This window comes from Myzus persicae, unplaced genomic scaffold, assembly GCF_001856785.1.
Source record: "Myzus persicae strain clone G006 unplaced genomic scaffold, MPER_G0061.0, whole genome shotgun sequence".
Classification (NCBI taxonomy): domain Eukaryota; kingdom Metazoa; phylum Arthropoda; class Insecta; order Hemiptera; family Aphididae; genus Myzus; species Myzus persicae.
In genome coordinates, this window is record NW_019104012.1 from 133,673 (window position 1) to 159,177 (window position 25,505).

The following is a 25,505-nucleotide window of genomic DNA, read 5'->3' on the forward strand; positions in this document are numbered from 1 at the left end:
GACAATAGACATACATTAATTTTTATACATATAGATTAAAACTAATGTTTATCTAAAAGACACTGTGATTGTTAATATTTAGTTGTACAAAACATCGTATTTATAATAAGTATAATATATTATAGTCCAAGGTAGTAAATTAAATTTTTTTAAGAAGAGGATACTCATTTTTAAAACAACGGTTGGGTATGTTATAGGATTATATAAGGTTAAATATAGCCACATAGGCACCTACTGTTATTTTATATATGATTTAAGGTTTACGTTTACAAACGTATTTTGTTAAATAATTTACTAAAGGTGTTTTGGATATTGGTTAGCAAAAAATTTCTTTGGAAAATAATTATTTATTGTGTTCCAGAAATGTTGATGTTGTTGGAGGGGGTGGGAAAATTATTTACCTCCTATATCTTACATGGGGGTGAATCTAGATTGGAAAATTTGACTTGTATTGTATTTTATTTATTTATTTGTATTAAATACAGGACGAACCCCATTAAATTTTATTGTATTAAATAATAATTACAACAATTTAAGAATGAACAGACAATAATTACATTAAGTATACCAAGGCATTTGGGTCCTTATTTTCTCATTAAACTCTTTCAAGTTGAAAACTAATATCAAGTGTGCATGGTTCCCAAATAATTTTATATCTAACGTCCAATATTTTTATTTATAGAACACATCTTTCAGATTTTAAATATTTAAATAATATTAAATGTAGTATTTATATATATATAAATTATATAGTAATTATTATTAATAATGTACCTATTATGTATGTGCTAAATACATTAATTTGGTAAGGTTATTCTATCAAGATGTTAATGAACGAATAACAATATTGGTTTATTATAAACTTAGCTCAGTTATAATAAAAACATAAACACCGAAATCCATTCGGGAAGCACAACCAACTAGTCGTAAAAATTACAAAGAAAAAGCGCTCGTGGCTAATTTTTTTATCAAATATGATAATGGGATTGTGATGAGTGATGACATAATATTATATTTATACAGACATGTATTTTGTATACAATATTAAACATTGGTATAGTACTCAATGAGTATAGACTTATTATGTTTAAAGTTAATAGCGTAACGTAAATATAATAAAATCTGATTAAAAAATGCATGTTCAGTGTTCGTACTCGTACTATAACCACGTGAAATTAAAATATTATAGTGTATGTCTTATAGTCAATTGTATGTGTCTTGAAGTTATTAAATATTATTTTGTAGAAACAATCTGTTTAGATAAAGATTTTAATAAAAATAATTTTAAAATAATATTTTTTATGACCTCGGTTAAATTAACGACGCAGTACAGTCAGTATAGAAGGCATGAGAGATTTCAATTAGTGATCTCATGATTCCGGAATGTAATTCTAATTTTTGAATTGTAATATTGTAATCATGTACGTTATATCCAATGATTGTATTTAATAACAATAATAACAACCTTATAAAGTTAATTTTATTTCTAAGACTGCGTTATGTTGATACTATTTAATATTATGCTAAGTAAACTTTTTTTTATACCTACCAACACATTTGAGTAAAAACACTAAGAACTAAAAAGTTTTATTTTTTATAGTTTATTATTTTATTGATTATTTGTTAACGCTCAATTATTGTTAAAATTAATAAAAATTTTAGTTTCCCATTTTTTCTAACACCAACAAAATATAAAGGAATTTTCCAAATTAAATTAAAATAATGTATGCATTTTAGGAGTGATCAACACATTGTAATAGTCAACTGTCAACATGTATATCTGTGTTCATAATAATCTATTATACGACGATGTTATTTTTAAAATTAGAGTGAATCGACCTATTATAAAATGTAAAGGTATACGATTATTATTTAGTCATATTGGATACTTTAAAATTAAAATATCAATGAAAGCTTCCGGTATTCCTTAGATAATATTCGTACCTTTAAATTACAATGATTAAATTCAACTTAGATTTTGAGAGGGCTTAACCCCCTCCATGCTTACCAATCACCTATCTTCAACAATGTGTAGTTAAAATATATTATACCAATACTATAGTAACATTTAACACCAATTACATAAACATTATTTTACTTGCCATTTATTAACATAAAAATTAATGATTATACAAATGTATATACTAATATTTCTAACTAAATTGGTAATTCATTATAAATTGTAATAATTGTAAATAGATAAAAGACTTTGACCAGGTAGTTAAGATATTATACTTGTATCTCAGTCCGTGCTTTTGACCGCGTTATCAATTATCATACAAAAATTATATTGAATTGAATTTTAATATCTTACCTATTAAATAGGTACAACTTTACGAAATAATATTACAGAATTACAATATTATTTTAACAAAATAAAACGTTTCATCATCCATTTCTAATAGAAATAATTAGAAGTGGTGCTCTCGAAAAAAAAAAATGCAGTCCCTCTGCGCCCGAGCACTAATGATACAACAACAGGTAATGATACAAGCATTTTAAACATTTTTAAATAATTAAATTAATTGCCATTGCGAAGATTTACCTAGGTAGTTATACACTTACGAGTATATCTAAAATCGTTTACAGAAATTAAGTTTTAACCATTGATATATTTTATTAGGGGTTTCATAGTTTTTGTAGTAGGCAAAGGAATCGAAAACATAAGAAGTAAATGCCTTCTGGTCTATGGATACGAATATAAGATGTACTAAGTTGGTAGTCCAACTCTCTGAGTGTGTAATTCTCTAATTGCAAGTTAGTTTAGATCACAAAAACTTTACCTATCAATTAAGATCTATATAATTATATAAATGCTTATAATATAACTACACATACATATAACATCAAACAGTATGTATACATCTAGTTGACCCAACAAACAGGCAATTCAGTATATTACCTATACAATTAAAATAAGGCGTTAAATTAGAACATTTAAATATAGTGACATTTTAAGTTTATGGTTATTAAGCAATGTCATATTATATAATAATTAGTCAATACTATTTTATAGTATAATACCGTAATCTCTCATTAACCGTGTATTTTTTATCTTCGGTCGAGTCCACGATAAAATGTTATAATACGATAACGTTTTATCGTTATATTCGAACACTGAAGATAGTTTTTATTTTAGACAACTGTAGGTCTGTAGATAATACAACTATGTAAGTACTTTTGTACTTACTATAGTTAAATACCATACATTAGGTACCTACAGAATTTTTCCATTCTTCCTTATACATATGTATGTACAGTATGTTTATAAATAATCGGCCAGAGTTTCTAGTTCCCGTATGGGTGACCACCCAAGATTTTAGTAACAAATCCTCCCTCAACATACATGTGTTTCTCAATCAACCGTAACCCTCCACAAAATGCTAATGACCAATGTTGCAATGCAAGATTAATAAGAAAAAAGTGTTTTTGGCCAAAAATTGTGTTTAATTTTATTGCAATCGTTTGACGTTTTATGTGAAGCCTGTTAAGATTAAGAATGGTTATGTTATATTATTATATTTTATTTAAAATTTAAACAATAATGACACAAATTCCAATCATCAAAAATAAATTTTATATAGATTTAAAACCTATTCATCGTACTTGTAGTAGCACCTAATGTGCTGAAGTAACATAAGAAGATAGAATATTTCACTTGATAGAATAAGTTCACAATAGTATTGTTTTATAATGTCAGCTAATTATTTTATTTTTATCTTTATATTTTGAAATAAGTTACGATTTGTACTATATTAGTATTATAAATTAATAACCATTTGTGATATAAAGGAATATGGAGTAAGTTTGAATAAGAAGCAGAAGCTAACCACCAACTGTATACTTCACGGGAATATTTTCTTTTTTACTTTTTTCAGTGAATGGTGCAGTTAATTTATTTAAATGGTTAAAGATGGGCCTACCTTTGGTGTTTCATTAGAAGGCGAGAAGAAAATTAAAATTTTCTTAGTGAGTGTGTGTTAACATTATAATATTATTACAATTTATGATATTTCCACTTAGTACATGTTTGTCGATTAATAATTGTTTTATTTTGAGTTTTTTTTAATTCTTAAATATTTTTCATTTTTTTTAATAAATGACCTTATTTTAAAATAAATATAATGGATTTTTTTGGTGATTATTATTTTCATTATTATTTTTATATAATTATGCTATATTATGTAGATAATATAGTAAATAATATTTTTAATTCTAATTTGTAACCATTGTTATAAAAGTCATTAACTGTACAAGCAACTGTAAGCAACCAAAGTACATTTTCATAGTTAAAATTTAAAATATTTTACAAAACAATATTACATCTAACCAGGTTTTCAATTTATTTTTTTTTTAAAGTAGACGTTAGATCTAGTTTATTTTAAAATAATTAAAACATTTTTTGAGTTTAATAATTTTAATTTCAATTATCGTTATTTGTTGCATTATTACTGAATGTTAAACAATATATCAATTTTAGTTAGGATCAGATCTTAGGGGCTATTTCTAAGTAAATCTTTTTCTTCAATTTAAAGTTGCAGATTCTACGAACATCATATTATACGATGCACGCTGCAACGCACGTCCTACAGTACCTATACTATTATCTATATTAATATAGTCCTATGAAATGGGTTTACAAAGTACTTGCTACAATACCTAATGGAATAATTTTGCTATGTCATATCAACCAACAAATTTCCTCGATCCAACGCAGTACGGTTATACTTTCGTGTACTTATGCTATCTACTATATCTACTGCAATTAATGTTTTGAAACTTGACACTCATGTTCCATCTATCAACAGGACGTCAGGGAGCACACGATGACTGCACTGTATGTATGGGCTTCGAGTGGTGATCTTAATGGAAGCTGTGAAAGCCATAATAATGAGTAGATAGAATGAATAGAACCGCATAGAATATCACTACCATAACTACTATTATTACTTTTGATTATGAATAGATGTCTTTGAGCATTTATATATATATAATATATATTCTATAATGTAGTTTTACCTTTTACACACTAATTACAATTTACAACAATGAATTATAAACTATAATACATTAGTATCTCACACAGTCACACTTATCGATAATTCATAGTGATATTTAATTAAAACGTAGTACATATTTTACGAATACCTACTATAAGGTTATACAATTTAATACAGTTAATAAAAAAAGTTATGAGCCAGTCAGTGCTCAGTAGGTATTTACTGAAAATATTTTTATGTATAAAAGCGTTTAGATGCTTTTAGAGTGAAATGAATTATATTATTATAGGAAGTATAAAAACAATTTGAACCATTATTTATTATTTATTTTTGTTCTTGACTTAAATATAATAATTCGTAACTCAGATATTATACATTTATATCAGCGAAAATAAGAGTAATATATTTTGGGTTAGTATTTTTTTCTAATTTTCGTTGAAAAATTACGTCAATAGTTGTACTATCTACCTTAAGTAGTGGTTTTTGTTCTGTCAGAACTCATTGACAAACCGAAGAAATCTTGGTGCAAGTTGTTCTTCAACTGTTAAAGTCTCCACTCAGGCACTCAGTGTCATTGATAAAATACTAAAATATGAAAATCGCAGGATATGGTACAAGTACATCGATGAATTTTATACGAAAAAGGATTCTGAGTGGAAACGGTCTGCCAACCTAGTATATAATATATTGTGCATCATTTAATTTTGAACTAATACCACCTTATTGTAGAATGTCGTGAATAGGTTAGTGGTATAATTAGGAAATAGAAAAAACCAAAATCAATTTTGTTTATAACTGGTTTTACGTAAAATCGTTATTCTGATTGTTTTGAAAAATACTGGACTTTTTTCACTCATACATTCTCAAAGTATCAACCAGATCCAATTTTGAATTTTCCACTAAAAATAATCATCAGAGTTAAAAATCTAAGTATTTAGGTGATATTTAGGGGGGGTGCTTGAGGGTCCTTAGCATCAGTATTGGTTATAATATTATGATAAATTTATTACTAAGATATAATTTTAGTAATATTAATAATACATGTATTATATAATAATTATAGGTAATTGTTTATATTATATCCCTGTAAACATTTTATTTTTAAGGAATTGTGTTTAGGCAATCATTTCGTCTCTTGTTTTCACTGTTCGTCTTTGTGTAGTATGTAAACTATCATTATTGTGTGTATATTTCCCACCAATCATCGACATCATACATCATATTACACTATCTCGTGTATATTTCATGTACCTAGTCATTAGACCAAAACATAAAAATTAATGGACTTGAAATAGCTTGAAAAAAATTGTAAGTACTTCCAATGATACTATTAAAAAATGTAATGTATATGTTTGAATGCATGAACAATATGTTACTCTGCATTGCTCGGTGCACTTTTAAATTTTAGCAAATTCATGACGAAAATAATCTATTAAAGATGTTGAATACGTATATACTTTGACTGATGCAAGCTCCACTTTTTTAAGCAAATCAAAAATGATAACATTTTTAAATTGAACCAATAGAATTAGATACGTTCATTTTTGTTAGTCGATAAGGTATTTAAAAAAAAAAATGAACATAGATTGAAGGGTCTTTAAAAAGTTAGTCTAATGATGACGAATGGATGAAGTGGCCTGTGGGAGGTAAAGCCCCCGAGGGCCACTTAAGTCGACATAAATTTAGCACCCCCATAAATCTAACCCAAATGCGCCTACGCTTCAGTGAGTGATGAAAGAAAAAAAAATTCATTGCTTCGCTCAAAATCTAAAATGTAATTTTTATAATGAAATATTAACAGTCTACAATAATGTAGGATTAATATTAAAATATTTTATCAACTAACCTTAATTTTTAATTTACCCAATATGATTTTTAATAGTTTCTAATAATTTATTTCGATTTCTACTCATAATGATTCTTCATCCAATATATCTTATCTTATATTTTATATTCCAAGGTTCATGCATAAAGAGGCCACAGTACACGGTAAAATGGTTTTGAAGACGTGCATTCGTAATTCAAGCAAATCGTAAAATAAAATGATTTCTAGTCGATAAATAAAACATCTAATACTTAGGTTGTAAGGAATACTAGGTACTCAAATACATTTTTTTCAAAGTAATCAAATTACTATCTATAGAATATTATTTAATAGTAAATAATAAATGTAAGTAATGCTTTTTACGTGTATTTGAATTACTTTTTTAAAAATAAAAAAGTGGTAACGTCTCTGTTATGGGTACAGTAGGTATTATCGGCGGAGTAGAAGCATATGGACGTAGTCGTTTAGAAGTAAAAAAAATCAACAAAAATTATTAATAAGACAAATTAATTTAAAAAAATAACTAAAAAAAAAGAGTTGGCATTTTTAACTGGCAACGAAGTGCACGGGATCAGCTGGTAAGTATATAAAAACAAATCTTTAATATCAATAATATTTACTTTACATTTACTTTAAATATTTAATAGTAAAAGTATTTAAAAAGGTATTTGATAGGTACCTATTAAATAATTGATACTTTTATTCAAATACTTATTTAAACACTGTAGCCCATACGGAGTACCGTAATTTATTATGAAACAAAATATTTAAGACTTTTTTATATTATAGTTAAACATGGATTGAAATAGATACTTACTCATAATAGATATCTTACCGAGCTCTCCAACTGAGTTCGGGATACCTACATTAGTATATTACACAAACCATTATAAAATACTCTTCAAAGACTGTCAAACATCATTTAATTCTATTTTTCCACGGGGAAAGTAATTCCTAGTGCGGCTTAAAATCAAAAAAAGTCTTATACAATTAAGATTGTAACCACGCTATAAATTTAAATTGTATTAATTGTTAAAAAATTGTTCAATATGAATGACTTATGCTATCTAGTTTGGTATTTTAATATATTTTTTATATTATGAAATTATAGTATATATTTAGAAAAACTTTAAAAAAGTTTATGTCACACTATTTTTCTAATAATAACCGTAATATCTATTTTACTTTTGTTAATTTGACATATAAATAAACATGTGCACACAGCCATAAAAATAAAATATTTATAGCTGCCTTAAAAATTATAATAATGGATGTATAGAGCAATATAAAAAATTGAAAATAGCTCAAAAGTATAATTACCTACTGAGGTACCCTGCACTGAGTATATTTTATTTAGGAACAGATGTATCAAGTTACTACATTTTTATAATGCACAGCAATATGGTCAGTATAATATTATAGTATATTATTATGGTTATCGAATAGGGTTTTTGAGGGCTTCATCTACAACGATTGTGTTACTTGAATATTTAGTATCATGAGAATGTTCAGTATGGTGTAGATAGTTCACAATAGAGGTGGGCAACATATTCTTAATTTCGCAATTTTGGTTTGAAAGCCAGTTAAAAACAAACCATTTTAAAATGATTGTGGACTCTAGTGGTTTGACAGTGCCTTTCGCAATTTTGTGTATTGTTGATTTGTTTGGTATATTTCCGATAGTTGTGTTACCAGGACCTATAATAAAATGTGGTAAGTTGTATAATGTGTAACATATTGTTATTATTTATTATGTATTAGTGGGTATTGAGTAATAATCAGCAGTACACAGGATGGTTAGGAATACCACTAGCTATTAGTGTGTTTGCAATTCAAGTATACACTGCCATTTTATTGGGGAAATGTTGGATCATAGCTGAAGAAATTGAACCAAATATTGTAAAAAAAAACCGGTAATAATATTGTCATGGCACAAAAAAGTATCGGTTAATCGTTTTTCATTAAAAGTACTAAAAATTTAAAAATTTAATGTATTTTAGGTATCCATATGCTGCTTTAGCGGAGCTTATTTTCGGTAATAAAGTAAAGGGCATTGTCACAGTTATGTTGGACGTCGCCGTATTTGGTGCGTGCATTCCAAACCTCCTAATTGGTAAGAGTTGTGACGTTTAATTTTACCGATTATATCCTGTAATCAGTAAACATGTTTTCAAACCAAAGCTTCTTACAATCTTCACATTCTTGGAATTAAATTCTCGAGTGAAAGATTTGACGTGTCACCGTGCATTTGGTTGATTGTCATTGGAATAGTATTGTGTCCACCTCTCTGGCTTGGGAGTCCAAAAGATATGAAGTACGTAAAATTTTAATATTTATTCTGAACAATTTTGTTTTTTACTGATCAAATAATGGATTAAATGTTTCATTAATTAGGTAGGTATTATTTAATTATGTTTTTATGTATCTCAAGTTATTGTGCATAAAAATATTAGTTGTTTGTATAATCTTAAATTTAAATAATAACAATAATCTATTATTATTTATCACCCAAACAATACATTTTTTGTGTTTACTGACGTCCAATGACGTCCAATGACCAACAATAAAACTTATTAGTTTTTATCGAGCAGAAAATACTTAAATATACATATATACATACTGATATGAAAATAATGACATAAAGTAAACACGATAGATAATTTTGATATGAGAGGACTTAAATGATAATGTAGTTTTTAATGAAATCGTTTAGATGCCTCATCAGGGTGGGTCATTTTGGAGAGTTCGAGTACTAACATATCATGGATCATTGTTCTGAGAATATTGATTGGAAAGATTATATAATTTTTATAATTGAGTTTTTGAATGATTCCTAAAATTGAATTCCATAAGATTATAAGAAGTCAAAGGATGGATGAGTAGTTTGTTATTTGTATATCAAGGCGCCTAAGACGCCAATGTAATTTTGTCTATAAAAATACGCTCTACGGGAATCCGCTCTATCCTGTTCTGTAAAATCAACAAAATTTGATACATTTTTTTAACCTAAAAGAGGATAACTTTCTATAGGCCGCATTAAACTCCGTTTTTCGATATTTTAATCTCAAACTTTATTATATGGCCTTCAAAAATAATACAATTTTAAGCTTTTTTTTACAAATTATATTATTTTATGAAATAAAATAAAAGATGGGAGTTTGATGAGGCTTGTGGGAAGTCTTCTTCTTTTAGATAAAAAAACGGTTATCAAAAATCCAACATTTCTACAAGGCCTGGGAATTATTCCTGTGAAGTCATTTTTTCGATATAATACACCGTATCACCCCTCCCTCTCTAAATAGGTATGGGATAATAGATTAGTGGACAAATATTATAATTAGCAACTAAAATATAAAATATAATTTTCAAATTGTATAGAATTGTGAAAAATTTGAAAAATCAGCACCGGCTTAATATATATTTTTTGTAGTGATAGTTTGGATTTTAATTGGAACTCAATAGATGAATTCGATGATTAGTATTTATTTATAATTTAAATCTAATATTGTTTTAGTGTAAATACTAAATATTATTTTGATTTTTGACTAATATTTAGTACTTTTAATAGAAAACGTTAGTAAGTTAATTGTTAATTATTAGTTGTAGTATTTATACTCTGTATAGACTATATATGTTAGTTGTTACTTGTTACGCATACATTATATTATGAATTATGATTATATATATACATATTTGTAGTATATATATACGTATATAATATATAGAGCATACATAATACAGCGTGGTTGTAAAAATGAATGTCTACTTTTTACAATGGTTCTACAAAATAAAGGTACACTAAAAATTAGAATAATTGTACCTATTTAATCTCTAATGTGTAACTCAGATTTTTAGAAAAACCATGAACTTGTTATTATAAAATTGTAGTAAAATAGTAAACTAGTATTAGTTTTGTTTCATCACTTAATATTGCGTTATTTTTCATTTTATTCATACTTGTGGATAATTGCTGGCTGGCTGATTTGGTAAATTGTGTTTAGATTTAGAACTATATAATTGATTTTACATTAGTTTTTATAAATAAAGCCCTGACTTGATGATTGATACTTCGAAATGGTTTATCAATTGGCATATTATGTATTTACTTTACAAGATTCCTGTGGTGTTGGACCAGTATGATTCTTAATACATGCAATAATGCTCTTATAAAGTTATATTGTATTTGTTAAGGCAAGGGTATTGGGTACGGAATTTTTCTTTTGGATGATAATGAACGATGACAAACAATTATGAGCTTTGATCAATATAATTAGTTTTTAGGACGATTTCTGTAAATAATTGCTAGTAAAATAATAAGGATATTTACCTATATTACATAAACACATAATGAACACTATAAAGGTATATTACAATTTATAACATAATTTATTACATGCTTTATAGTTTATACATAATACGCATGATGCTTACGGTTAAAATATTTTAAAAATTTTAAATTTTCTATAAAATCCTAATAGTATGAGCACATCATACATTTGTACGTAATAAATAAATAATAAATGTTATAGTATTTACATACAATACAATAAAAATATTGGGGGATGAGGTGACCGAGTGGTCTGACGCGTCCGCTGCGACGCAGCCGGTCGCGGTTCGATCCTCGGCTACCGGGCGGCATTTTTCTCCGGACAAGTCGCGGTGACCGGAGAACAAGTGCTGCCATCCCCCACCCCCGGGGCATGGCAGAAACCTACGGGTGCCCCATTCGAAATTCTGCCAAAAACAAACACACACGTGTTCCCCCCTACCGTCCCAAAAAATTGAAAATATACAATACAAACCTACAATACAAATCCTACTACAGCTAATGGCCTCAGTTGCCGAAGCTTAAAAAAAAAAAATAAAAATAAAAATAAAAATATTGATTTGCATCATGATTTAATAATTTCATTTAGATGGATTGCATCAAGCTCTGTATTTTTTGTGGGCTCAGTGAGTGTTTTAACATGGATAGCAATGTATGGTACACAACGTGAAATGTATGCACCCATCCCTGAACCTTCATGGAACAGTGTCGCTCTCGCTTACGGATTATTAGCATTTCAGGTTTGGATTTTATTCAATTATTATATGATAGTCTAAATTAATAAATGCTTATAGAAACACCTAGAATATAATATATTAAATATTGATAGTACCTACAGAAAATGTAATTCACTCATATTATAGTTTGATGTACATCCTCTCGTCCTCACCATACAGATGGATATGGTTAACAAACGAAAATTGCCTGTGGCGATCATTTGTGCATTTTTAAGTAAGGTGTAACCAAAAATAATTGAGACTAACTTTTTTTTTAAAACTGTAAACTAAATTTATATTTATATGCATTGTAGTAACGTGTAGTTTATTTATAATTACTACTGTCATCGGATATGTACGATTTGGATCGCTCTTGAGCTCTAATCTACTGGATCAACTGTCTAGTAATTATATATTGGACCTCGACATAACTTTAGTTACAGTTCAAATATGTTTATCGACTGTAGTCAGCACCACGGCACTGTTTCAGCACATTGAACATTTTCTTAAGATACCTAAAGGTAGGTACTAAACCAATATTCACATAATATACTGTATAACATTCTTTAACACTGTGCAATTGTTATGTTTAAGAATTCAATCGAAAAAGGTGTGTATTAAGATCATGTATAGTGATGTTGGCGGTTACAATAGGAGAGGCTGTACCAAGATTTGACATATTGATGGGCTTAGTAGGTGCCCTGTTGACTGGTCCATTGATGTTCCTTTTGCCACCATTGTTTTACGTTAAAATACGGTCACTCCGTCGGCTAAAAATAAAAAAGTCTGAAGGGGTGTGTTATCGCACGTTTCCAAATGCGAAACCGACTCCGACAGTTGGTTTCAAGCGTTTAGCACTGTTGATATTTATAATATTGGCTGGAACGTTGGCAACCATCTTGTCAACGGTATCCGGGATTCGAGACACAATTATATATGCTAAGTTCACGCCTTCGTGCATAATGAAATTATTTGAATGACATAATTTGACAATAACTTGTTTGTTTTTCGCATTTGTTAATCAGAGTAAACACTGAAAAACGGTATGTGACTGTAACTGTCGAATAAAAATATTTGGTAATGGTCACTTATTACTTTGTTTACACGACATAAACTTTACCTACAAAAAAAATACACATATCTGTATGTATTATTTACATATTATATTACATTAAATAAGGTATGTTCTACTAGGAAAAGAGGTTTAAATATAATTCTTGGTTAATGGTACCTATACACGCACACACACACTTACACATTGCTCGGTTTATTCCGATGAGAAATGAAATGTTTCCGGAACAAATAACAATGTGTGCCGTTCACCACTGTCAGCTTAATAATTTTTAATTTATTTTAATAAGCTCATAAAGTTATGAATGTGTACCTACCTACGTTGAAAATACGGTAGGTAGGTACATTTATATTTGTTATGGGAAAATGTAAACATTGGTTTTAACGAGGTGATGAATATGAGTCAAGGGCAACAATAATACTGTCGTTCCCAGAGCGTTGGCCTCTATTCACATGCTATTAGATATTAGCATATAACAGATGCGTGGTCGCATGCATACAATAGCCCACTTTTAATCGATTCATTGTTGTCCGATTTTACGATTTCGCGAACGTTACAGGGGTTCCTTTTTCACGTATCACGGCGTACCTATGCCTTACCTGGTAAAAAAAACTATTCGATTAAAATGTGGTGATCGTGTGACAAAAACGTAGCACACTACTCGAATACTCGATATTCTCCACTTCGAAGAAAATTTATAAATCATACAAATATGTAGGTAACCATTAAAATTGTATATAAACCTAGTGGGAATTAGGTAATTTTTACATTTTATTCGTTTCTGTGGTGATAGACAAAGCGTTACGCAAAATTGGTTAGAAAATAAAAATACCTGTACCTAGCTTGCCAGCTCAAAAACATATTTATGTTAAAAAAAATTATAAATATATATATATATATGGGTACAGATAACAGGTATATTATAAAAAGTGCTAGGATTGATTGAAATTCCAAGTTTTCATAAATTGTGTGCGTACCTAATAAATACTCTATTATTTTTAAATTTTGCATAATTCAATATGAGTTTGTAAATTTAATTTTAATATTTAATTATTAACCGCGATAGTCATACAAATAAAAAATTTAATCAAATTGAGAGATTTTAAGAAGATACAACCCAATCACATATAATTTACATATTGTTAAGATCTGAAACGGCGCCTTGCAGACATAACTGACCTTAAACTTGAATGACCAACTTATTCGGCCTCCGTGAACGCGCGCATGTGCCCCACCAAAGACCGGTTCGACATTCCATCTCACTGTATCTCCGAACAGAAGAGACAGTGACTTATCTGTACTAGTAGCTCCCTATCGTCTCTATGTTATAGTTAGGTCTCATTTAAATTGGTATTGTGATATTGTTTATATTATGACAGTTACGTGTTTTTAACACGGAAATGACTACCACGCCAATACCATTTTAAGATGCATAACGTTTGGATATTGTGGTTGTTTGCGGCAGCGGTAAGTAAATGATACAACATTAGTAATAGTATTAAATTAGTGTTAAATTAGTTTATATGTAGGTATTTAAATAAACGCTGTAAAGCTCAAATACAGTTTGTCAGTTTAATTTTTTTATAAAATGTATTGTTAATAACAATTATATGAAAAAGTATATTTACTATAGATGAGACAATATTTTCAAATATTGCGAAGTGCCTCATCTACTAATAAGATATAATCAGTACTTTAAATAAAACCAGGTATAAGATTATTATAACATGCAGCTATCTAGATACTAAATACTTATACTTATTTTATAAACATTGAGATACTCAACAGTGTGTCAAATCAGGTAAATCATTTTATTTGAAATAAATATAAGTACCTAATATATATTATCTACTAATATCAATAAATAACAATAATAGGTATAAAATATAATACATAAATATCTGTAAATAATTAATAAATAACTAATAGATATTCGCTACCTACTTCTATAGCAATGTTAAAAAATGTGTTTAAGTATAAAATGTACTTAGGTCAAATATCATTATAAATTACGTTGCTATAATAATTATATCCTTAAAGCTCAAATTGTATATCATGATGATTAATGGTATAACAAATGATTATCTAATGAAAAAAGGTTTAAGAAATAAAATTTTTTTTTTATTATTATTAAAAATGTGTTCAAAATGAATAAATAGTTGATGTATGTAGAATTTAAACTGATTAAACAAGATTAATATTTTTTTTTATTCACAAATTTATTTTATTCTTCGGTCTATTGGTCATGCGTCCTGTGAAAGTGAACTACTGCACATTTTTTCCGATGGTCCCAGCCTCAGGTACATACAATACCTAGATGAATAAAAGGAAAAAGTAAAATATCGAATGTTTTAAAAGATAGTGAAAACTGTTGATGACATTCAGTTGAGACTGATGTATTGACACATGTCTCAACATCTGACTTTACTAGTTTTCATATTTTTTATTGAAAATATCAGCAGTCACAATAACAAACATTATGTGATAATGTAAACTATTTAAACGAAATTACACCGAATAATAAATTAAAATTCATAATTATTTAAAATATTTCTTTTTGACATTGTTTGGCTATATAATAGTGGTCTATAAGCCTATAAGAACTTTTAGAAAGAACTATTTATCAAGTTTTTATATTTTTAATTTGTGTTTTCAGATTCAGTTATTAATTAATTATATTTTATGAGTTTACAGTACGTATAGGTACATGTCATATTATAAATGTTTTTTTAAAAATACTAGAACATTTAAAATTCTGTGCACATAAACAATATCGAGATTGGTACAAATTAATTAAAACAGGAACAATGATAAAATATAAAACCTAAGGATAAAAAAAAAATAGTATATAACAATTGTTTGCCTTGTACATCCTGTGGTAGAAAACATAAATTAATAGCTATATCTGGGAGGCTGAGTTTTCTCGAAATAAATGTATAAATTATACAGGGTCATATGGGTAAATCGAAAAAGTTAACCCGAATAATGAACTAAGCCTAAACCCTATGTCCGTCATTTATAATGATTAATGTAACTATTAAAAAAAAGTTGACGTTTTTAAAAATTATAATAATTTATAATTTAAAAAAGTAATACATTTATGGTTATAAAACATACCTACTTTAATTTAATCACGTTGAGTTTGTATTTGTTTATTTATGTGGCAATTGCGACAAAAAAATATTCTTTGAATTAAGATTTTCATCAAAACTGAGCCAAAATATCTTGTGTTTGATGTATAGGTAGGTATATATTTTAAATATTAATCACTGATTATTGTATTCTATAAATAACATTAATTTTATAACACAAGTAATGTTTACATCATATTGCAATCTTTTTGCGTTATGTAAAAAAAATTAACGAAATGTTATTTAATACCGTGAGACTTAAGGAATGTTTAGTTATTCAATCATAATATGTTTTTTTAGTAATTTCTTTACTTTTTTAAAATTATATGAATATTTTCGGATTTTTAATATATAATCAGAATTTATATTTTTGTATTGTCTATATTCAGAGTGCACTGAGTATGCTCATTACCATATATATAGAACTAAAGACAGTATCAGTTGACACTAGCTGTGAAAAAAATAATTATCTACTTATTCTATAATATACAACTTTGTGATGTAGGTATATTATGTGAATATAATACTCTATATGTATGAAGCTCAGTTTGAAAATATATTATTTCAGGTAGGTATGTAAATTTTAAAAATGAAGTACTTACAGTGATCACTTAATATTATATTCGAATATTTTAAATAAAGAAAAATACAAAATTAAATAAACACTTATTTCAAGTAATTTGTTGACACCGTTATAGCTTATTTTGACAAAATATACAGGATCTAAATCCATTTGGTATTTAGGTACAACAAGTCTGCTTTAGTCTGTTGATTAAACTTTTATATGTATACACGACAAAAGGCATTTTTTCGCTTAATATTATCTTATGAATAAATGTCGGAAAACATGTATATTTACGTGGGCTGTTAAATTAAATTACTACGCAGAGACCAGCAATATTGTTGGCACTTGTGAATATTGTGGTCGTTAAAATGAATAATTGCATGTTTTAAAATGTGACAGCTGTTTCTAAAATACAACTTTAAACATTACGTTTGTGTGCATCAAACGTGTTTCAGGCATTTGTGGCTGTTACCTGTGACGATCTTGACGACTTTCCTTTGGACAATGTCGGTAACGACGATGTAACAGACAATGACGAGCCTCCTAATACAACAGTAGAAGGTGAAATGCCCATGTCCAATCTCGATATGGACGAAGTACCCTCAGATGAGTCCGTGTAAGTATCTATATAATACTCCAAAAATTCATAATGACAATGTTATCAGGAAAATGTATTTAACAACGCATCGTGTCATATGATAAGTCATAGGTTGGTCGTTAAAAATCCTCTGCTGCAAATGATTAGTAATCTATCTTATGGCGACCAACTTTCTCTGTAGTAGTTTATTACTCTATAGTTCTACACCCACATTAGTATATAAGAGAACGAACATGTTACTTTATCCATAAAATATTTGACTTTGCGTCGTGAATATAATAAATCGTTGTTTCTTGTCAAACTTATATGGTTTCATAAAAATAAACCTACCATAACAAAAATAGTGAAAATTCTGTAAAATTAAATGGTTAACACTATTCATTAATCCATCAAATGCAACTTGCGTATAATTTTTTTAGTACATTATGTATGTATGTTTCCCTCTTACGATATTATTTAAAAATTTTGCACTAGAGGTTTCAAGTAGAAAATGTATTGTGTGATGATAAACAAACTCTATTATAAAAGTTAGACCTATAGTTTATAATTATATATGGTCCGATGACTTTCTTTACTATATTAAAAAATTATTTTTGGACAGCGTTCGTGTAGAAGATGTAATCTGTAAATCATGGTGTACATTGTCTTTAATAAAAAAATGTTATTGATATTGCTAATTATATTTAGTCATCTATACTATTGTTAAAATGTATGACATATTTTATCATTCCGTGTTAACTGTTTTATCTATGCCGATTTTAATAATATTATTTTTTGATTATCTTATAACTACTGTAGATCACGCAGCTATATAGTCATAAAGTAACCGAGAATTACTGGTTAGCGTGTTTTTCAATTGCGTACTTAAATATAATTTGGTCATAATAGATATATTATTTACATTATATGTTGTTTCTTTTTAACAAAAGCATACATTAACCCGAGTAAAATATCATGTTAACGTGCGAATACAATATGTACAGAAATATGGCAGATCGAAAATCCGACAGCATGCAAAAACTAGTGCAGTCAGCGATGCGGAAACCGGGTATGAAGGAACGACTGGCTCAAGTCGTGCCCATCATCAAGGCTATGACCCCAGCACAACGGCTTGCACTCGCCGGCATGGTGATGGGTAAGGGCCAATCGCAGAACCTAAACAACAAGGCGCTGAACGCGCAACTCCTATTGCCCATCAGCCAGGACATAGCGGCCATGCTGAGGAATGGTCAACCGGCCTCGGGCGGCAGTGGTTCGTCGGCTAGGGCGTCATCCGGTTACGGGGTCAGTTAATATGCTTACTATGATATTATGTTATTACCTATTATAATATTATGGTTGTCGTGCGGTTGATTTTAAAAATCCCAACACCGTATTATTATTATTATTATTATTATTATTATTACACGTATATACCGTACGCGTTGCTATTTACCATCATATCTCTGGGTTTTATGTTTTATTTTATTTTGTTCGTTTTAAACAGTCTTACCATTTGTCCGTTCCTCCTAATCGCCTCCGAATGCCGAATACATTGATCCGACGGTTTCCGCAGCGGATTCTTGAACGACCGGGTAACTGGTTTTATTTATAACTCATACAAATATAGCTGGTCTCAAGGCCGTTGACCCAAATAACACGTTTGCATTAATGCCGAAACAGGTATGAAGAGACCCTACTCGCCGCATGCAACTGTACTCAGACAACCCAGCAAGGTACCGGAATCGCCGCCCACCTCTGAAAGCCCACTAGATGACTGCGACTTGTTTGGTGATAACATTTGTCTGAACGTTCAAGCATACCCCGAGTTAGTACAGGCTTCATTAGATCTATATTTTAAAAATAGATAAATTTGAATAAGACGGAGGGGGATCAATAATTAGATGTATAAGACACATCAAAAATGGTCCCAAGGTCAGTTATAACTAGTTATAGCCTATAGGATACTGGATAACTCTTCAATGATCCAGTTATTTAATCTATTAAGGCAATAATAACTGGACTTTAAATTATATATTATTTGTGTAACTTATATGTTGAACTCACTGATGGTGTTTTGAAGCTATCGATTATAACGAGATAGAATTTTGTTGTGCCATGAAACTAAAAAATCATTAAACAACCTAAAAAAGCAATTAAAATTATTTAAAAAACATTTTAAAACTTACCTATCCAGGCTATTAATTTTGTTTTATTCTTTAAACTTAAATAAACAGTTTATGACTTTTTCAGATAAAAGATTGTTGAAAATTCTTAATTATGTATAGTATATATCTGAGTAATAAAAAATAGTTATTAAGAATTAAAAAAAGTAAAAAAAAATATTAAATAATAAAAAAACCATAGAACAACTATCTAAAATAAGTAAAATAAAATGTCATATATTTTATTGTCCTTAGTATGAATCAAATGTATAGCTGACACATTCAGTAAGTAAAATAATATTATAGAAAAAAAGCAAACGCCTACAATAATTTTAAGGCCTCGTGTCAATTTTTTTTAAAATTGTACTACATATTTGGATTTTGGACAATATGTAAGAGTTAATAATTAATAAATTATATAATTTAAAAAAAAAAACCGAAATAAAATGAATGGGAAGAGAAACACTGTAAACTCTATTACTATAAATACCTGGGTACAAATTGTACCTATCTGCACCCATATTGGAACTATCAAGGCGGAGGACAAATTTGAATTAAACTAGATTCTAAAACCTATTGTTCTGTATCAACATAAAATGATTGGTATATGTACGTAACTGATTAAGTGACACTGTTAAGCATTAATCAAAAGTCTATGGTATCAAGTATGGTATTAAATATGAAAATATGAAATTAGTAAATGGATTCAAAGCATGTATAATTTTTTTGAATATTTTATTATTGTTTAGAGGAGACATGTCCCCCCTTTAACCCTTCTTTTGGATGCCCATGGGCACTATAACTTATCATAGTTTAAATTGTAATTTTTCACTTGATATTATCGGCTTACAATTTGAATTATACATAGGTATATTATCGTTATCCATTGAAGTTCATTCATGATGTGTAGGAACTATTTTACTAATATTAATATAAGAGTAGAACTATGAGGACTACACTCGTATAATATACTTTATGTTTATCTCTCATGTAGGCTGTAAATCTGTAATGCAATTTATTATATTTGTATTATATCACTATATAGGTTATATTTCACTATTTTATACGTTATTAAAATACGAATTTTACATATTTATTGTGTATAACTTATAAGTACTTACTAACGGGCATATGGAAATGGGATAAGGATTTGTCAGTTTTGTATTTGTATATTAAATTGCTACATTAGTACCATAAATTCATAATCAATAATTATGTATGAACTTGAAACCCTAAAATAAATATTTTGGGGTATTAATAATAATATTAAATTACTATTGTATTAAACTGAGCATTTTTTATGAATAGTCTAGTCACTACCCATTAGAGCCGGTGTAGACATATTCTACCAGGGAACTAAAATTGAATAATTGAATAAAATACTGTTTTGGTTTAAATTATTACAGCCTGGAAATTATTGAAAGCATTGAAGATACAGCCAATAGTAGAGCTGCATTTCAAGCATTAATTAAGGATCCTAAGTATAATATTTCTGATTCCTTCGATGCAAATATATCCGAAAGGTATTTATAATTAGTTTGATCAAAATACAAAGAATCTAAAAAAATATTATTTATGCTATAGAAGAATTGATGGCAATCCTGAAGTTGCAATTTGTCAAAGTAAAGTAGCGATGGCTAGACCAAAGAAAGCTCGATCGACAAACGGTCAATGGAAATACGTTGTGAACACTGATGAGTATGTTCAAACTCTTCGACTTGAAAAATGCTCGTAAGTTCCCCTTTTTTTTTTGCATAATAATTATGAGGTTAAATTATTTGGTTTGCAGTTTGTTCACCTATTATTGTTATCCTTGTCGTTAATTATTGCTTACTCTTTTTTAGGAAACCAGAAACCAGATGTTCCCATGTCTCCACAAAATTCAAATCTACATGTCATCAAGTGTATAATTATCATAGGTTACTTACTTGGGATCAATTCTCTGGATTAACGATGGATATATTTAAGGTATTAGATATATGATATTTGACAAGCTATTAATATAATTTGTTGTAATAGTATTACATTATTATTACGACTTCAGTCTGCAGCTGCAGTACAGCTTATCATGTCTTATATAAATATATAGATTTAAATTAAATAAAAAACCAATAAATTAAGTTTGATTTTAATATATTTCAGGTGCCCACGTGTTGCGCTTGTCATATTCAAGAACTAAATCCACTAGCTCCAGATAACTTTGAGTCACACAATTCCGTTGCAGACGATCAACATACACTACCTTCAAATACTAATCAAAAAAAGTTAGCACCTCATAAACGAGTACAACAAACTACTAGCCCTTCCCAATATACGGTGCATGAAACACTCCCTGCTAAATACCCAACAGTAACTAGGAGACCATACAAGAAAAACCAGAATAAGTAATTATTATTTTATACAATAAAATATTTTACTTAAACGAATTAACTATAACTTTTAAATGTAATTTGCACATAAAAATATTGAACAACTTTTGCACACCTATCTTTATCTCAATTTGACTTTTTACATCGTAATAGTATTTGGTAATAAATTACATTTGTTAACACCAAATCTGATGTTATCGTTATCCTATTATTTATTAAGATGTGTTTAATATATTTTCTTAATAAGATGGCTTTTATTCTTAAATCTTACTATGTTTTACACATTAGAAGTATTTTCTTAACTCAAAATATTTTACCTTTATTACTGAAACTTTTATGTAATTGAATGGACAAAATAATATTTAGATTTCATTTAACTCATTTATTAATATTTTATATCGCTTTTACAGTAAAATATCAAAATAATAATAATTAACTATGCATATAATACTTACTACAGTCAATAGATTAAGCTGGTAAACATAATATTTTTGATAGTCAAAATTGGAATAAAGATAGGTAGTTTACACTACATAGTACATATGCAAACAATACATATTATACATACAAAAATTGAAACATACATACATAAGTCATGCATACACATAGATACATAAATCAGTACATAATATTGTAAACATATTTACATCACTGATACTTATTTATATACTAGTCATTTTGAAATCAATTTTAATTCTCCATATTACATGCAAATTACTGCAAATAACTTACTAATTCAAAGTACACTTCAAAAACGATGTTATTATTGATTGTAATATTATTGCCACCATCTATTTTGTAACTAAACTCGACACAGCAACATCGCAACATTCTTGTCGATACCTTACATTTAACGCGCAGTGTTTCTTGTGTTGCAGTGAAGATATTTTATATTTATTCACTGATGAATATTATATTTATAATTTATTGTTGAACAAAGTACCTAACATTTGTATTTCATTTTTACATTATTTGGATTTTGGGATGAATAAAATAAAATAATAAGTATAAAAATTAACAATAGAAAGTTACGAGTGACAGTAAGTGGACAGAAACGTCTTGTAGATAGGAATTTATATGAACATGTATTTGTTTGTTGATAAATGCTTCCATTAACTATTTGTAAAACATATTTTAAATTGATTTTTATTTGTGCATTGTAATATGTATAATATACGGTTTTATACAAACTTATATAATTATTATTATTGTTGATAACTTAGACAGGTTTATGGAGTATACTAACAACAATATTTTGATAACAGCTAACATAAAAAAATAAACAATTTTAATAAAAAAATATGGTTAGTTATTACAATTGTTAAACATACAGTATAATTACTAATTTTTGTGAATTTAGTTATTAGGAGTTATATTCTAAAAACAAACACCAAATAATAATAAAATAAAATACGGTACAGGCATATTATTAAGTATAGATTAGGCCTTAAACGATTGCTTCAACTAAAGTGCCCAATGGACTTACCACCCAAACAAATAGTAATAGGTTCTCATAAATGTTTCATTTCTATTATTTCCATTAAATCATAAAGTTTAGGCTTGACAATTTTCAGATGATAATTCTTTACTGAAAATTCAGTATAATTTGAGTATTTTTTCTAAATAATTTTCAATTTTTTGATTTCTTTGGTTGTATAAGTATATAACATACTTCCTATATTAAATAGGTAATTCATCAACAATATCTTATTAAATGGACAGGTTATAGTAATCATACCCATAATATGAGTATAATATACTCAGTATATTATAACAAACATTTTTATTTGATATACGTTCAACATTAACTCCAAACCTAATGCATAATTTTTTGTACTATTGGACGTCAGTGAACTATTACACAAAATAGTACCTATGAGTTTGCATTCTGTTTCACATCTTATTTTAATATTTGACTTGTGAATACGATGATGTTTTTCTGGGAAATAAAAATAAAATAAAAATAAGTTAAATGCTTAAATACTATAAATATTATACTGTAGGTAAAATAGCTTATGTACAAGTTAGGTAAGTTTATTAATAATTATTGGAATGCAAATTAATTTATAGGTAGGTGCATTTACGTATAGCTAAAATAAACGATACTTTAACATAATTTTGTTGAAATAACACGTGGCAAACATGTTTTGTTCCTAAAACTAACACATTTTGTGTTAATTTATTGTTTTAAAATCATCATTATTATTGACTATACCACTATAGCATTTCACAAACTTTTTTTCTTACTAACCGATACGATAGGAAACATGCTATGATCTTTAACAAAAATAAATAATAATAATGCCATATTTTTTTAACCATATAATAAATATTTTACAATGTGATACAAAAATATTACACTGCTATATTTATATTTTATTTTAATTTTTAAATCATGAATTACCAAGTCCAGTTAGTTATTTAATATTTAAAACTATTATTTCAATAAACCCAATAAAAATATGAATTTGTGGACCTTCTCAGGTATACTTGCGGATTCCAGTTTGAGAAACATTAGTTTATTAGCTTATAGCTTAAAATGTTATACCTAAGCATACTAAATATAAACATATATTTTACAGATTGACGACTCAAAACACTCCAACCGAACCTCCAGATCCGTATCAAACTACTAGGACCAATTACAACTATCACCCGATTATGGAATATTTTGTATCTCCACAGCCGTCATCACCTCCCGAAGTTCGGAAGCAGGACCTTATGCAGCGCAAAGCCGATTTGATGGCTCCCAATACCGAATTCCAAACGCCTAGCAACGGTTGGACTCCTATGGCAGAAGAGTTTGGCCCGAGACACTTTAAATGATTTCTATGCTGTATTAATTTATTTGTTTATTTATTTATATTTTTATATTAAAATTTGATATTCATAATACCTTTCACTTGTATTGTTCCGGAAATACCAACACGGCAACACTTGACCGATATCATTTCATAAATTACAGGTATAGTAGATTAACAAACACTCAACTAATTGTTCCGGTTCGGTCACGTTCCAAGAACGCTTTCTTCCCTCACTGCGGCCGTCATTGCTGTGGTCTTATTAGATATTGTTTTTTTTTCAAGAGGAACTCGTACTGTTGTTTGTTTTGTTTCTATTTGCATAAAATGTATACTATAAATCATAGAAAAGTAGTTTCCTATTAAATATTTATCGTCAAGTAATAGAATTGAGTACCTATAACACACTACACATGACTCATGACACCAATAGGTAGTTTAGACACACGATTTGTGGAGTATTGGCGTCCCATAATATTGAACAGTTTATTACGTTGGGTTCAAAATGATTCGACACGTCTAGTGTGATATAGGTAAGCTTGGTGCTGATCCGTTTAAACGGTAATATTGTTCCGGTATCCTTCTAACCGCAGTTTCACGTTGATCGTCGATTATTATTACTGTTTGGATAGTAGTCCATATATTTTCGAATTCAGACCAAGGTATTCGCCGGTCACGGCCGTAAATTACGACCGGAAAACAAATGGCGTTTCGAAACGGTTTTGCGCAAACCACTGGCTAGACGGTGACACGGTGTCACTGCTTTGTTCGATAACCGTGTGACATTTTGTGATAAACATTTTAATTTTGAAACGCACGTGCGACGATTATTATCTTTCTGGTGCTCAAAAAAATTAATTAGCAAATACATATTATATAGTATATTTATTGTTATTTTTACTTCAAATAAAAAAAAAAAATGATATAAGTACACATATCGGTATTTACACAAACGCA

At 28.3% G+C, this 25,505-nt stretch overlaps 2 protein-coding genes across 4 annotated transcripts; both read left to right on the forward strand.

The window, feature by feature from the left end:
• The first annotated feature begins 8,300 nt into the window (after positions 1-8,300).
• LOC111037576 (amino acid transporter AVT1D) lies at positions 8,301-12,959 on the forward strand. Of its 2 annotated transcripts, none has more exons than XM_022320232.1 (8): positions 8,301-8,538; positions 8,627-8,738; positions 8,826-8,938; positions 9,007-9,139; positions 11,742-11,892; positions 12,016-12,103; positions 12,183-12,389; positions 12,463-12,959. In XM_022320232.1, exons 1-8 carry the CDS (start codon positions 8,430-8,432, stop codon positions 12,846-12,848), a joined length of 1,299 nt encoding a protein of 432 aa, XP_022175924.1. In that variant the 5' UTR covers positions 8,301-8,429; the 3' UTR covers positions 12,849-12,959. The 2 variants fall into 2 exon arrangements, with proteins under 2 accessions (XP_022175924.1, XP_022175922.1); XM_022320230.1 differs by having other exon boundaries at positions 8,304-8,538; positions 8,618-8,738.
• Positions 12,960-14,210: 1,251 nt separating this feature from the next.
• On the forward strand, positions 14,211-24,642 carry LOC111037575 (neurotrophin 1-like). 2 transcript variants are annotated; one of them, XM_022320229.1, is made up of 10 exons: positions 14,211-14,407; positions 17,092-17,252; positions 18,218-18,518; positions 18,721-18,808; positions 18,897-19,041; positions 20,785-20,901; positions 20,963-21,109; positions 21,223-21,346; positions 21,521-21,642; positions 24,330-24,642. In XM_022320229.1, the coding sequence occupies exons 1-10, from the start codon at positions 14,369-14,371 to the stop codon at positions 24,571-24,573; spliced, it is 1,488 nt and encodes a 495-aa protein (XP_022175921.1). In that variant the 5' UTR covers positions 14,211-14,368; the 3' UTR covers positions 24,574-24,642. The 2 variants fall into 2 exon arrangements, with proteins under 2 accessions (XP_022175921.1, XP_022175920.1); XM_022320228.1 differs by having other exon boundaries at positions 14,214-14,407; positions 21,521-21,762.
• Positions 24,643-25,505: the final 863 nt, after the last annotated feature.

Excerpts from the sequence above, each read along its gene's own strand:
- LOC111037575 (XM_022320228.1), top strand. The coding sequence starts at position 14,369 with ATGCATAACGTTTGGATATTGTGGTTGTTTGCGGCAGCG. Across the intron at positions 14,408-17,091 it reads TGTGGTTGTTTGCGGCAGCG|GCATTTGTGGCTGTTACCTG; the intron begins GTAAGTAAATGA and ends AACGTGTTTCAG. Across the intron at positions 17,253-18,217 it reads GTACCCTCAGATGAGTCCGT|AAATATGGCAGATCGAAAAT; the intron begins GTAAGTATCTAT and ends CAATATGTACAG.
- LOC111037576 (XM_022320230.1), top strand. The coding sequence starts at position 8,430 with ATGATTGTGGACTCTAGTGGTTTGACAGTGCCTTTCGCAATTTTGTGT. Across the intron at positions 9,140-11,741 it reads GGGAGTCCAAAAGATATGAA|ATGGATTGCATCAAGCTCTG; the intron begins GTACGTAAAATT and ends AATTTCATTTAG. Across the intron at positions 12,104-12,182 it reads GATCATTTGTGCATTTTTAA|TAACGTGTAGTTTATTTATA; the intron begins GTAAGGTGTAAC and ends TATGCATTGTAG.